Source organism: Pagrus major, chromosome 6 (assembly GCF_040436345.1).
Source record: "Pagrus major chromosome 6, Pma_NU_1.0".
Classification (NCBI taxonomy): Eukaryota; Metazoa; Chordata; class Actinopteri; order Spariformes; family Sparidae; genus Pagrus; species Pagrus major.
In genome coordinates, this window is record NC_133220.1 from 34,933,487 (window position 1) to 34,950,269 (window position 16,783).

General features: G+C 39.6%; 1 protein-coding gene across 1 annotated transcript in view; it reads left to right on the forward strand.

Annotated features, from left to right (window-relative positions):
• The window catches only part of ptprga (protein tyrosine phosphatase receptor type Ga), a 507,602-nt gene that overhangs the window by 365,721 nt on the left and 125,098 nt on the right, over positions 1-16,783 (forward strand). The window contains exon 8 of the mRNA XM_073468860.1: positions 11,525-11,591. Coding sequence (XP_073324961.1) covers positions 11,525-11,591 — 67 coding nt within the window. The remainder of the gene's footprint in view (positions 1-11,524; positions 11,592-16,783) is intronic.

Sequence of the window (16,783 nt, forward strand, 5' to 3'; positions counted from 1 at the left end):
ATTCAAAGACACAAGGAAGTTTGTTTTAAAAGAACAGTATGTATTTTTTTCCTCTTTTAACCAAAGAAAATAAAGATGGATTTAGTTTATGTTTTTAAAAAAAGTTCTGTTTAACTCAACAGCAAGTTACTCTTCATTGAATTACATTTTGACTTGTCAAAATCTTGTCATCATATTACAAAACATTTTGTCACAAATTTCCTTTAAAGGATAGCACTAATAAGAGGAATATGTAGTTGCTAAACGACAACCAACCATGTATAAATTAATTAAGTGGATAAAGGTTCATATTTCAGTGATCAGCTGAGAAATAAACTAAATGTATATTATAAATTTAATCAAACTTGGTTGCATGTTTATACATGCTGCATACTTCACTTTTTGTAGTCATGGTTTGGGTTTCACTGATGAAAACAATCGTGTCCATATATGTGACCTGTCACTGACCATAAATTAAACTACTGTAAAAGGTGATGCATTCCGGCACAACACCACAGTTTTAAAAACAACTCCTTTGTCTGTTAATGGTTTGAACAAAGCAGTCAGCCTTAAATTGTCGATCCTTCTCTTTTTTGTGTAAAAATGGTTAGTGCGTTGCCTATCTTGTTCTCTGTGTGTGTTCCTCATTCATCCCTCCATGTCCGTCAGTGTGTTTCTGCAGAGACTTAATTGTTGCTTCTGTGTCATCCATTAATTAAATTATCACACTGGCATTACAGGACAAATTGGCCCCATCAGCTTGGCTGAGCTTGGGAATCACGCCTTTATGATCCAGCATTGCATCACGCCGCAGCCTCTTATTGAAATAGATGGTAGTTGTAAACAGCTATTATTGCCCTTTTATTTGCTTATTTACAGCGCTGCATGGCTCAGTATTTGCCACACACTGTGTGAGACATGCAAAACCGAAGCCCAGCTGGGATGCAAATCACATGGAGCCACTCTACTCCTTAAGAGATGCCACTGAGTCTCATTTCACATGATTTTGGGGCATCTGTATCTCATTTAATATTATAGAGTGAGAACAGTAAGTAAGATACAAAACGAAAAAAAAAAATGAAGGAAAAGCTTTCTTGGACATAATAACTCATAACATCATAACTCTACATTGTGAGTCATACATACTGTTCTTACTGAGACAAAAGCCTATTTAGACAAGAACAAGTAGTGGAAAGGTGGAATATTAACACATTTTACAACTGCCTTTCTGATTTTATTAATTGATATAATGAAAAAGTGTATGAAGCATGGGAAGCAGTGAATCTTTAAAGCAACATGATGTAACGATTTTACCTTAAAATAGCAGCTTCACAATTATTTTAATGCTTCAGTGACTTGTAATAGGGAGAATGGTTTCTCTGTCTCAGCCACTCCGTCCTCCTATCACTTGTTTCTGCACTATGTAAGTTTGGTGAGAGGGTAGGACCCCAGTGTGTAACGCTTTACTACAGTATATCAGACACAGCACCAACTATTAATGATTTTGGTGAAACTGGATCATATTTTATGAAGAAAATGTTTTCTGGTTTAACTTCTAATGTTTTCCAGCTGCTCTGCTTCGGCTCTCTGTGAGTCATGGAGTTTCCTGAAAGCAGCATGTATGTGCTGCATATTGTAGCTACAAGTTATCTCTGCTAGCTGACGCCAGTGTGGAGCTCAATCAGAGAGTTGAACTGTTTACACTGCTTTGACAGCAGCTTTGGACTGCTGCTAAAAGAAAATTAATATTCCATCTGCATTGTTTTGTGGTCCATGTGGTTAGCTGTCACAGATCTGGTAATGTTTAATTCTAAGCAGTCATGGGTTGTTTCAAATGTAGAGTGATACAAGGCTATCACATTTGACATTGCATTTGGCTGTTCGCCACTTTAAAGGTAGCAGTATCGAAATGGAGATGCTCAGCTGGAGTAAGAACAGCATGATGAAAGGTTGGGTTTGAAAACATAGGAGACCTCATACTACTTCATTATGCTCTAAATCCAATACCCCCAATGACGGTAATTAGGCAGTATATGCCGACACTGCTAACGACCACTGAGCTGCTTCCAATTCTGCACAGTGCACACCACTTGAGTAGACATTAGCCTCAGCAGTTATGCTGCAAACAGAATTCATTACATGTAATTTGCTGTCGGTCGGTTTTTAGCAATTTGGCAGGAATTTGAGAAGATATCTCATTACTGTTGTTTAAATTGATTCAGTATTTGTTCTTCACTGTGAATGGGTGATAAAAGGCAATGTTCCTGCGTGCTTTGTCTTGCCCATCCCTTCCCTATTGACCGCTGCCCCACTTATTACACACCATCACTCAGACTGAAGAATCGACGGCCCATGTCATTGTTCTGCTCTCTCTCACCAAAATAAAAAATCCCTTGATGCTGTTTTTGAAATTTTATCATTTTTCTGTCTTGGACAACAACAGCACTGTAACAGAATCATTTTTTGGCATCTCAAAGTGATGTCCACCCTTGTATGCTCAAGGAAATACAAATATGTTCAGATGAAAATAACTGCGGCTCAAACAATGAGCAGCAACTGGGTTAATTATTGTGGATATGATTTGAAAGACACATGTACATGTTTTTGAACCAGGTGGTTAGTCCCTAAATGTAAGTGCTGTCTGTTTCACAAGAAAAGCTGTTTTTCTAAAGGGAGGATTCAACAGTGTTCCAAGTGCTTGTAAAGCAGATATGAGAATAGTATACACATAGTAGAAGAAATGCAACATCATTTTGTTAACGTGCGTCTGTAGAAATAAAAAACTCTTGAGAGGCGGTACAAAACCCTTATATCTCCAGAGTGCACGTTACGAAGAGTGGATGCACTCAGACAGTAACAGCCATGTCTGTTGGACTTCCTATTGAGATTCAATGTGTCACATTTTAAGACAAGTTGCTTGTTGGCTACTTTTCATCTTTAAAACCATCAAAGCCACCAACATTTCTCTTGCACACAGTGAGTCATCAACTGTCTTATCAGAGTCACAGATTAATGTTGCTCATGTGAACACAAATGCTGTTTAATGTGAGAAAGATATGATTCACTGCACAATGATTAAGTTAAACAAGATAATTCAACATGGTCCTTAATCTTAACTCTAATTCTAAGAGAAGGCCTAACCTCATCTTGTCTAACTCTTCTCTAGGAATGACCAGAATTATTAATGATCTTTATTCTACATCTACTGAGTAGTTTTAGCCTACTGTGTGAATGATAAGTAGCTCTGAACTCCTGGGACATGTTCATTTGTCCATGTTTTCTTGCCTGATTGAAGTGTGAACACGGAGCATTTAATGGACACAGGACGTCCTGTTTCATGAAATTAAGGTACGGTTTACTTCTTCACACAATAACTTAACACATGACATTTCAACACAGTGTTGAAGTCTAATTCTAAGAATTACTTTAATGCCTTATTTAGTCTAGCTCCAGCAACAATCAGATGACCCAATCTGCTTAAGGCTACATCCAGGAATGACCAGGAGGCTCAGTTTTCTGATGTCTCAGTCTAAGAATGGGAAGAAATGCCAGTACCCTTTAGTTCTAAGATGAGATGACAAGGTCAGTCTCCCCTTAGGTGAATCCAGCAATGGCTGGAAGGCACTATCACCTTTTATCTAGACCTGCTATAGAATTACACAAACGGTCAACAATCCCATTGTTTAAATCTAAATTTGTCTGGACTGATGATGACCAGACTGCCTGATCACCTTTTTGTCTAGATCCATGAATGACCACAAGGCCCAGAATTCCTTAGTCTGTCAACATAAAAATGACCATGAGATAGGTCTACTTTAGCCTTGCTCTGACAACAAACAGAAGCCTATTATCATTTAGATGTAGATCTGACCTGTCTTTCACTGCCTACTGACGAGTTGTTCACTGATGTAATTAGTAATTCTACACTCAAATCTGTCCTCTTGTCCTCTGTCCTGCAACCATTATACTGTATCCTTTACACCATTGAATCATCTGTTGTCAGTGCTGCCAAAGACAAGGTGAGGAGACCAGTCTCTGTAAGACACAGAAGGAGGTGATGGAAGTTAAGAGAAAGAGGATGGGGAATAAGGGATCTTGGATAGATGATAGTGGAAGGAAGAGAAGCAGGATGAGAGAGAGGAAAGTGGTGGAGAAGAGAAATATGAGAACAAGTCACATTGTGCCTAGTGTCTTTTTTTCCTGATTTGTCACTGCAGTGGCCTATCCCTGGAGAGAAAGAGGGAGATGGAGCTGTGGGGAGGAATGAGAAAGAGCGAGAGATGCTGGATTTGAAGAGGGAGAAAGGGGTAGATGGAGAGTGAGAGTAGGACATTGTGATGTGACGTCTGGTGGCTGAGGATCTCTGGGGACAAGCCTGTGGGCTTTCAGAGACAAACATTAATAATGAAACGCTAATTCCCTCTGTCCTCCTTTTTCTCTCTCCTCCTCACTGTCTCGGTGTCTGTCATTCTCTCTCTGTATCTCCCTGGCCCCCTTATTTCTCTTAATCTCCTTTCCTTTACACACACACTTTTTTCCTCACCCACTTTCTGTCCTGCCTTATACTGAAAACAAGCTATTTATTGCAGTTCCAGTTATTATCCCCTTCTGCTGTTGAAATGTGTGTGGGTGTGTATGTTGTGGGTGGGTGGGGGTAAGTGTGTCTAACTTTGGCACAATTAAACTTTTTTAACTTAAGTTATTTTGTCATGTCTTTATCAGCTGTAGGCCTATAAAACCATGTTCTCCATAAGGGGGTGATCACAGAGAGACTAAGAGAGAGTAAACTATTTTATTGTCAAACACCAGCTGGCATGCCCCCCTCATTTGTCACATACTCAGTTTTTAATTGTGCGTAAAAGTTTGAATATGTGCAACTTTTTCAGGCTCAAGGTTGCATGACACTCTTCAATGTCACAGTCAGACAGCCTTAAAGATCATATTTCAACTTGAGAGACAGCTGGAATCACAATGTGATCATCATGTGATCTCACAAATCCATTTTGCCAGGCTTCAAGCTATGCGGTTGTGGCCAAACATACAGGGGTTGAACCAATCAGCATCATTTGAGGAATTGTGGACAGCTAGAGACGGAAGCTATGGGCATGGTTTAGGCAGAGATGGTTCAGAAAAAAGACGGCTCACTGAAGAATCATTTCCTGTATCTGTGTCACAAAGGTTTTGCTGCTGCCCTGCCACTTTAGGAGACTAGTAGCAGGTCCTCAGTCTATTAATTCCAAAGGGAGAAGTGAATGAGAGCACACATCATGACCGATTCCTTCGCCTCCTAGGCAACAAAGTAAATATTAGACCCATTTTTCACAAGCCACACATCTTCCAAACATTCTGACAAAAATATGGCATTTTTTTGACAGACAAATCAGGAGAAAATTACTTTGTTGAAGACCTTTGTCTGCCTCAGCAACACACACTTGCAAGATTTGGAGATCTGGAGCGAACATGCTATATTAAGTCAACAGATAAAAACAAGTGGCAAAATAGGGCTGAATGTGACATTTTTGATGGTATATAATATTTTGTATTTAGACATGGACAGGCAATATCCCTCAATAATGTGTTGGTGTAATGTGTGTTAGGTGGAGGAGGAGATGCCACTATGCCCACTGAGGAGATACTGATAATCAGTCTACCCCTGATATGGAGTGTATACCATTTCATACCACTGACGCAGCTTGTAATGGTTCATCTATGTTATAGAGAATCTTTGGTTAAGGTGTGATGACTAGCAAGAGTAGTGACTGTCCGTTTGAAAATAGCAATGGCGGCTTAAGAGGTTAGCTTACATGCTGCCATAACATCATTTATATCAGTGCTGGAGAGGAGGGTATACAGTTTTTCAATGAACGACAATGAAGGCTTTTCTCGATATCTAAGATGTTTTCACTCTTCTCTCTACTGGCCTTGTTGAGAGTTTGATTTACTTAATGACGCCACTGGTGGTTGCACTCTCCTACTCTTGATCTGACTAGCTGAAGTTAGCCCATGATGGACAGATAATTCATCCAATCACCTACCAAGTATATATTTTTTTAAATGTCTGCCCTTTTCCAAACAGTTTCTAGCAACCCCTTCCAGTTGGTTATTTATTACCAACCGTCTGGCACATCAGGTTACGTATTTCCACCGGGTATTAACATATCACCTGATATGCTATGTATCCAGATATCTATAAGGAAAAATGCATGCTTATACTGCTGTAAATGTATGCACCACACAGTGCAATAAGAGTAATGGCTTGACCAGACTGTTTCTGAATGGACTGCCAGACAATTCAGAAGCCTTAACCTGATAGAAATCACATATTCAGCTGCCCTGTGCTAGCCAGTCAAGCTGTGCCAGCCGGGGGAAAACATGCACTCTTCAAGTGTACAACTGTGCTATATAGTTGGGTTGCAGTAACATTCAGATGGGATGTGCACACTATCCAATTGGGTCGTGTGATGCCCACATGAGTAGCTCAGTGCAATCCACTGTGACATTGTATGGCATCGTCCAGTGGTTATTTCACTAGCTTCTCAATCTGGAAAACTTGATTTAATTCCCCTCAAGAACCTAATTCTCAGGCTTTCATAATTTTCACTGCACATGAATAAGAAGTTGCTATCACTTTAAATACTGTCATATTGGCTGAACATTGACTCCATTTTGTTATCACTTGTGTTGCTACAATGACTTTTTAGTGTTGATGAGGGGGAAAACACTATTTTTGGTGCTTTGCTGGTTTTTTTTTGTTGTTTTTTCTTATTATTATTTATTATCGTTTAATGGAGATAAAATTGTTTTAACTACACATTTTCAATATAATAAAAATAACTGTATCTAGATGTTGGAACCCTATATATATATATATATATATATATATATATATATATATATATATATATATATATATATATATATATATACACCGATCAGGCATAACATTATGACCACCTGCCTAATATTGTGAAGGTTCCCCTTGTGCAGCCAAAACAGCTCTGACCTGTCAAGACATGGACTTAAGACCTCTGAGGGTGTCCTGTGGTGTCTGGCACCAGGGTGTTTTATAGTGGATCCTCTGGGTGCTGTATGTTGGGGGGTGGGGCCTCCATGGATCAGACCTGCTCCAGCACATCTTACAGATGCTTGATCAGATTGGGATCTGGGGAATTTGGAGGCCCGGTCAACACCTTGGGCCCTTTATTGTGTTCCTCGAGCTATTCCTGAGCAGTGTTTGTGGTGTGTCAGGGCACATTGTCCTGCTGGTGGGCCACTGCCAGAGGGAGAGATAATGTAGTGTACTTTTAATAAATTTAGTTTACAATTTAATATCAGTTGGAAAATTAATGACAGTTTAATGAAAACTGTATAATTAAATACAGTAATTAATCTCATTTCAACAATTAATTCAAGGTTTACTTATATAACGGTACAAATATACAAACAAGTTATTATTAATAAGCAACAGATACGGCATGCAAATGGAATGGTAAATGAACTTGTATTTCTATAGCTCTTTTTCAGTCTACTGACTGCTCAATGTGCTTTACAACACTTGTTACATTCACCCATTCACACACACATTCACACACTGATGGCAGGGGCTGCCATGCAAGGTGCCAATTGCTCATCGGGGGCAATTTGGGGTTCAATATCTTGCTCAAGGATACTTCGACACACATTCGTGTCGATGTATTTGAACCAGCGACCTTCCGATTGCTGGATGACCCGCTCTACCTCCTGAGGAACAGCATTGCAAAAATAAAGGTCCCCTCATCAACTTTAAAACATTGGTGTCAACAAATCCTCCCTGCTTCAGTTATATGGTGAATATGGTGATGGGCGACACACAGGGCATGGAAACAACTTTTTGGCACCTTTGTTGACAGACCCATGCAGTGCAATGTATTTGTTTTTATGGAAATTCAAATAGTAATATGTTATCCACAAAAATGGGTTGCTTTGGAATAGGATTTGTTAATGTGGGTCATAAAAGTGCAGTAATTGAATGGACTCTATTTTGCTCTATGTGCTTATGTAGTGATTGTGATTGAGACAGGCAGTGGTGTAAGCCCAAATCCCGGTAATCCTTCACACTAAACCTGACCATTAAATCCAACTACAAGTGTGTGTTCCAAAATCCAACTGGACATCGTGTGTGTGTGCGTGTGTGTGTGTGTGTGTGTGTGTGTGTGTGTGTGTGTGTGTGTGTGTGTGTGTGTGTGTGTGTGTGTGTGTGTGTGTTTTTAAACCCCTAGGTCAACAAGTGTGTGTTGCTGAGGGAGAAGTGGTTGTGGAGAGTCGAGGGGAGTGAGGGAGAGTCTTGGCAGTCTCTTAGCTGTTCATGTAACATGTTGGATACGGATGCTGGCAGTGGCTTTGTTTGCTAGTTTAGGTAGTTTTGTAAGTTTAGATTGCACACAACAACGTTCTTTTCTAACTTTCTGCTATGCTGCAGTTTGACTGGTAGTTGCATGTTATTCATGTGAAGCGTGTATGGTAATGTTTGAAATGGACTTGCATTTATACAGCACTTTTCTGGTCTACTGAGCACTCAAATAGCTTTACAACACATGCCACATCCACAGATACATTCATTGGTGACAGAGGCTGCTATTCAATGTGCTGACCTGCTAATCAGGAGTGATACAGCGCTTTCTATCCGAAGCCCACAATATTTCTATGCTCAGCCATTCACACACACATTCACAAACTGATTGAATAGTCATTGGGAACGATTTTGGGTCAATTATCTTGCCTAAAGACACTTAGATATGCTTCTGAAGCTGGGGATCAAACCACTGACCCTCGAATTAGTGTCCTAAGCCACATTGACAATAAAAAGGATTATTAGGAGTAACTGTTGTTGCTGTAGCTGTATGTTCCTACTCCCAGTGGTTGTAGTAGTGGTTGTAGTGGCCATTTCAGTATTTATAAGTATATATAATGAGTAAAACAATGATTGTAGAAGTAGCAGCTGGTAGCAGTACTTGTAGCAGTTATCACACTGGTGGTCTTCAAAAGTAGTGAGCAATAGTTTTTTCTCAGCTGTTAAAGACTGTTAATGTCCTAGTACATCTGATACAATCTGGCAAGGTATTCCAGCTGCTCAGACCTCAGAAATCGAAAAAATGCTGCACCATCGGTTGACTTGATCCTTGGAACAACTCGGAGGTGTCCTGATAGGTTCATGTTGGGAATCGGGAAGCAGCGTTTTGGATTAGCTATTCCAAGCTGTCATCAGCCCACGGTCTTAAGGGAGGGTATTGCAATAGTCCAACCAACAAGAAATAAATGCATGTAAGTTTTCTCTGAATCTGCCTGAAACAAGCCTGAACATATTCTTCAAATGATAAGGCAGTTTGCTGTGATGTTGGGGACATGGGTTTGGAATGCAAGTGCCAAATCATTGATAGCACCCAAATTTCTGACCTGTGTAGTACTTTTCAGGGAAAGTTAGGTTTAATGGGTAGATAGTTTCTTAGCATCAGTTACCAGGTTTTCTGTTTTCAACGGTCCACAATCCTAGCATCATAATTAAAAATGACATTCTGTAATTAATCTTAACTTTAGGGATTATCTATTTAGGTTAGAGGTCATGTAAAATATCACACAAAAGACAAAAGTAATTAACTTTATATTTATACCACCACTAAAATGTTATGATGTGCAATCTTGGATTGCCAGGGAGCTCAATTAACAATGCATGGCAGTTTATTGTAGTGCCCCCATGATTTCACTGTTCATTCAGACCTACAAATACTGTATCAGTTGGTAGCTTTTGGGCATATGGGCTGCTGTTGGGTGAGTGGGCAGTTGTTTGTACTGCATATGTGCTGGTTGCATTGTAATTTTGAGTTTTGAGTTCAACTTCTCTTGTACACAGTCTGTTTTTATTCTATTCTTATTTTTACTTCATGAACTTTATTATTTACTTATACATTTTCTACTATATGATCCAGTCATTCATGCTAGGGTTAAACAAAAAGGGACCAACACCCAAGACAAAAAGATAGTCGGGTAACTGAACAAAAAGAGAGCTTTATTAACATAAAGCTGAAGTCCAATAAATCCAAAATCCAAAATATATAGTCCAAGCAACAAAAGGCAAACAAAACACAATAAGCAGGCAGGGGCAAAATCTGAGTAAATAAGGTACAAACCAAAGAAGCTGTTGTAACACAGGCAAGAACACAAAGGACACTGGAGACATGTGACTAAACGGGACTGGGACAAAACATGACAACTGACAAAGAGTAAAAGAGAAACACAGGCTTAAAAAGACAAGACTAATTATCAAACAAAACACAGGTGAAGAGGAAAAAGGTGTGAAATGAAAAGCAAAACATGACCAGGTTTGACCAGGTTTCAAGATACCTGTTGCTGAGATCTCTGCTGCTACCCCAGTATGATGAAGGGGAATGGAATTTGTTTCAAAAGCAATGAAAATTTGAAAAAACTTGACAGTAATATGTCTTTCCAGAGACAATGTCCTGCTTACTCTGTGTGATCCAGACCCTGCTGTTGACAGATTTTCTTTCTTTGTCTTTTGTTTTATTTCCGTTGATAGTGAATAGCAAGAGTGGTAACCAGTTACAAATTGGAAAACTGATGCCCATGTCGATACAAATTCACTCAACTACCAGAAGCATTGATATGAACTTGAGTGCATTTCATTGTCCTTCTGTCTCCGATAACTTTCCATCTTACTTGCTATCCTACAATGTGCTCAATGACAGTGACTTTCTGCCATTAAAACATTTTATTCACCTGCGTTCTCAGGCTCTTTCATGGACATGTTTCTGACTTGCATTTAAATACAACAATTCTCATTTAAAAATGTGTGTGTGTGTGTGAGTGTGTGTGTGTGTGTGTGTGTCCATTAAACAGATCCACCTTTTGCTCCTGACTTGGTTCAGAATAACAAGTCCTCAGGCAAAAGCAAAACAAAACACTACAGAGGTGACAGATCAGAAAACATATGAATCATATAATTCAGATTTGAGTGGTCTTGTGGTGTTGAATGTACTCATGTATTTTGCTATCTAGGGATTATCTAGGGAACTTTTTCACCTTCATCATCTGGTTTTTATTTTGAAAAGAAAATGCACATGGAAATGTTATTATTGTATTTTAAATGTCCATTTGTGTCTTTATAAATATGAACAATATAAAATCAATCCTCTCAATCAACATACAAACTCAAATACTCCAATATCATACACATACTCACATTTGCCAGTGATGCTAACAAACACTGATAAACGGTGTCTGCGTCATCATTTCTGCCTGTCCAGCCATAAACCACTGAAAACAGTGTGTTTCTGAATATCTTCACCCTGGAAGGAGTTTCCCAAAAGGTCTGTCTTCAGCAACTTAAGATGCTGTTTGCCTGTGTACAAAAGGCCAAAACGCATAGAAAAAGCTTTGTTTTAAGAAGTAGCTGTGTATGTGTGCAGGACCCTGAGGTATGAAGTGATGTTTTCTATGAATGATAATAATGCTGATGATTCTGATGTTTCCTTTCTCTTTTTGTGTTTCTCAGGTGGGAGGGAAGGACAATCCTGCTGTTGACCCCATAATCCACGGCCTAAAGGGTGTTGTCCATCATGGTGAGTGGACGTCCTAGTGCCCAAGTCATATATGGAATGATAGCTATTGAAGTATAAAGAGTCAGGATTTCAGGTTTATTGTACAGAATGTACAATAGGGTTTAAAAGTCTGAAACCACCAGCTAAATACTGCGAACAATTTGAGTGGAAATTAAATCATTAAAAAATTGAATTTCAGAATATCTTAGTATTTGGTATGTCCCCCATTTTCTTTAATGACAGCATGCACTCAAGCTGGCATGGACTCCCCAAGTTTGTGTAAAACCTAATTACTCATGTTATCCCAGCATGATTTGACAGTGCTCCACAAAGCTTCTTGTCATGTCACAGAATGCCTTGCTTTCTCTGCCCTCAAGTGTCCCGTAATTGTTCATTGAGGTTCAGTTCAGGTGGAGAGTGGAGAGAGAGAGACTCTGGAGGAGAGTCAGTTCAGTGCAGGTGTCCAATTCCACGACTTGAATAATCTTACCACTATGTTTCACTGTGGGTTTGAAACACTGCTATCTTTCTGTCCCCTGTTCATCTCCCTACATACACCCTTCTGCCATACATCTTAAACTTGGATTCATCAGTAAATAGTAGGGCTAGATATGACAGAGTTACTCACGATACGATACAATCACAATATGTTGCCCTCAATAACGATAGTATCACGCTAAGCAATTCTGCAATAATTGATCCATTGGAAGACAATCATCTAACGATACATCATGATGTCTGTCTATTTGAAGAATACAAGTCTGTTGCACAGAATTTGACAAGTGAAATGAAAAACAATGTACCAAAAAGTGTATAGAGTCTTAGCGTTGTGCCTCTTTAACACACACTGCAACTGCAACTTGTCATTTCCCATGCGTGAAAGTTATGCCCCACTAAAACATTTCTGAGATTTGTCTGTGTAAATAAAGTTTACAGGGTAAACTATTCACTCTGATAAGTCAAATTAATATTAAATTGTAAAGTATCAAATTGTTGTGTTTTGTTTTGATAGAAAAAATGATAGACAAAACCACAAAAAGACCAATGTTTTATCAATAATGCTAAAGCATTTCATAGCAAATCAGAGCTGCCATAAATAACATTCTGAGCAGATTTACATAATATCCACGAGTTTCCTGGGGAGGTTATTGGGGAATCAATTAAAGGTGATACTTGCGGTGCTCGGCAGAACTAGTAATTCAGTGTCATACAAAACTGACACACTGGCAGCACTCTCAAGGCTTTACAAGTTGTAACTAGGTGGGGTTAGCACTGACAATAGTGTTAGTAATATTTACTCAATAAAGTTGCCAACCTAGATCTCATGAATGAATGACACAGCGTACCAATAGCTCTAAGAAAGAGCATCTTTACCATGGAAAACACTGGTTCCGGTTAGGTGACAGGAAACACCAGAAGTTGCACCCATAATTTGCACAAGGTGTCATGTGGGCAGGCGTAAGGTGGATGGGACATCAAACTGCTGATCTGAACTGGTGACCATCAATTGCAGGAAGCTATGTAACGGCAAGTATACACCAAGGGCAGGGCTTTGGAGGAAGTCAATCTTTACAGTATAAGATGCATATGGCCAAGTGACAGCTGTTATTTTAATTCACAAGGTCATTGGTTGAGGCTATAACATGGATTTGATGTTGGACTCAGATGGGATGAACATCTGATGGATAATATTTGATCAAACTTCAACTGCAGGCTAGCTTTGATTGTACCCCTCATCAAAAAGCCTGAGCCTTTTGCATCATTTAGTGCCTCACGTAAATTAGGACTTCTGGGATTTTTTTTCCTTGCATATCAAATTAGAAGATTTTACATTGTTTTTGTGTTAGCAGTGTATGCCCTCAGTCAAAAACAGTTGTCTCCTGCACACAGCCCTGAAGTGCATCCCTGTCATGATCAAAACATTTATCCTAAAGCAATGTTCTGTCTTGTCCCCCCCAAAGGGCCCTGCTCGCCTTGCAACAGCAAGACGGCTTCAGAGTGAATTTTGAAGGCTTCGCCATACACAAATAAAACTTTGATAAAACCCCACCACATGATACTTGCACTTTATCTCCTGCTCAGCTGTCTTGGAATAAAACTACTCTGCCTCCATAATTCATCTAACACAAAGACCATTCAAGTTCAATCAAGGCCACGCTCCAATCTTTCCCACTGGGAAGGTGGTTGGCTAATTTGCTCTGTCTCCACCAGTGCTCCTCTATGGAGCAGCGGGTGGTTAAATTTTTCACAGCACTCTCTTCTCTTGTTGCTGGGCTTGTCTGGCGGACACGCACCACAGGTCTGACTCCTCTGCCTTTGTACCTCATGCCTTATTGCATTTTACATGAAACCTCGCTGGAACAAATGCCCTCTGACTAGCTAGCCAGCGAGCGGCTCTGCGCCATCCCTGTGAAATCAGCCCGGTAAAAAGGCTGAGTCTGATTTACATAGCAGACTCATGAAAGGCTTCAGTGGCAAAGAGAGGAGCCCATTGTCTACACAGGGTTTGCAGGGGCTTTTGAGGCAGATGCAAAGACTGATAATGATGTGATGGGATGGGAAAAATGAGAGGTGGCAGCAAAGAGGAGGAGCACAATGATAGCTCTCTCATGCTCTCGTGCTTTTCATTTTAATGTTGATCATAGTGAATTCAATAAATTATCTTGAGCCACCATCATCATCACTACTGCAGAGATCATCATTACAGTGAAAGAGTTAAAATACACACATTGGAAATATTTAAAGGAGTAAGTAGGACCAGGTAAAAATCCTCACACTGTTTTCTGATGTCAAGGTGTATTACATATCAGTCCAACCCTGGAGGTGATGTTTGAAATCTATCAGGGAAATAGAGGCTTACAGGTGATTCAGTCAGGCTGGCAGCCAACTAACTACCATGATGCCACAACTGCTCACATATCTGCTAAATTCAAGATAGAGGTTTTGAATAAAATCCATAAAAATATACCATATGGAAAAAAGGAGGACAGATAAATAAATGTGTCTGCCCCAAATTTCTGGAAATCCTATTGAGGAGAGGATGAAAAGGAAGCTTAACATGCGAACACTGTGCAGTGGAGCCACATCAGATCTGATGTGAAAGAGAGCGCTCTGGGATTAAACCCCCATCAGCAAAGGAGTGGTAGACATACTTGTACAGTAGTTCAGATGGAGAGAGAAAGACGGAAACTAACACATAATTTCTCTTCTTCGAATTCCTATAGAAGTGCCACAGGGCTGACACGATACCTCAAACCAGGGGAAACCACCGTGAGCCATGTACACCCTTTAAAAATTAATTGCCAATCAGGGTTGCAGAGTGCCGAGTCAGTGGGGACTTCGTGTAGTGAGTGAGATAGTGAATTAATGGACTTGTAATTTGTGCTGGCTAGGAGGAATAGTTTCATTTCAGTACTGTGACATGAGAGCAGCGTGAGCGCAGACGCTTGAGTAGATAAACAGAGGAAATGACATAGTGCTGACACAGAAGGATGTTATAGGATGTGTAAATATACAGCTATATGCTGCATTAAACAATGGCAATCTACTGCCTCCCCCTCTGTCCCTCTAGCACTGTTCTGTGACGGACATACTCCAAACACAGACTTCTCAGCCCATAATCCTCTAAAATCTGTCAACATGCAGTGTTGTAATTTGCATGTTCATGCCCCTCTTGTCCAGTTCAGTGGACTGGATATCAGACTCTTTTACAGAATCACAGCCATGCAGTTTCTTACTAAGACAAATGCTATTTGTGATGTCATTCACTTCCTGTCAGATGAGCTTCAGGTGACAGACATCACACATTTCATTTCTAGTTTTACAAGAATCCATTGTTTGGTGTTTAGATAGGAATACAAAGTAAGTACTAAATTTACAGTATCACCTCTAACATGGCCGTTAGCCATGCAAGCCAGGGGCTTAGCATGAACACACACAATGACATGTTCATTCCATTGACATCACTTTCAGTCATCACATCCATGGTGATGGCTGCAAGGGGCAGTTAATATTTGTCATGCAGATCAAAGAAAAAAATGCTGATCTAAGCTATTTTTGTCATGCTTGGGCCTATTTTTCTGTTGCTTTGATGGCTTCGTGTCCCAGACACGACATGACAGCATTAGCTCATCCCACCAGAGCAACTGAGCAAAGATTTAGTCTGATATCCTCCTCTTCCATGCATATGAGTCCACCTGCTCTCTCTCCTTCCTGCCACCAAATCAGTTAAAACTGTTGTGAATCTCAACTGTATGATGGATATGTGTCATACAACCGCCATCTCTAATGTTAAAAACTTTTCTATTCAAAACTGTTTAGTGATGTTTTTTCTTCTCTCATAAAGTCTCCAGTACTATGGTTGCCTGTACCTTTAATAAGAGTCTAGGAAGTCCATCCCCTACATCTTGTTCCCCAAGAAACTGTTTCTGCATGTAACTGCATGTATGGATTAAACAAACAAGATCTGCCAGCTAGCTGTCATTGCCGCACAACATGGATCTGGCATTGGTTGCTTTGTAACTTTAATTGATAAAGTAATTTGCAAATGGCGAGTTGGTTAGCATTGTGTCCAAATAAGCTGCAATGCTCTAAATAAGTTATAGGATTTTAAATATGATTGTTTTTCATTTTCAGCATTCAGTCTTGTGTATGTCACATCAATGTTTTGGTCAGTGCACAGGAGGATGTTATGTTGTCTCCTTCCTGTAGAGTGCGAGCAACGTCATGCTAACTGCAGTGTACCAAACGGTCCCAGGTGTCATTAATAACAAGGATTTTCTGAAAACTCCACATAGTAGCCTGCCTTTAAGTTACTCATGGAGGCTACCGGGACATAAAAGACACAGAACTAATCACAATGTCAAATTTCCAAATAGCACAGACAGAAACGTCGGATAAGTTGTACCACCTTGTTTTGCTGTATATCTTTAACATTACAGTTACAGCTGAAAATGGCTACAGAAATAGTTTTAAAAAGTCTACCGATTTCACACATCTCACAATGCAAATCAGCTACCAGTTGTCTACTTTGAAGTGACTGTGGTTGTTAGCTTGGCATCACAGTTCATATGCCAAAGAGAGTATTTAGTGCATGTAAAATCTAATGAAAAAAAAAAAAGAATTCTGCCAAACTAATGCCATGGCTTATACACTAATGCTGAGAGAAGTGTATATATATATATATATATATATATATATATATATATATATAT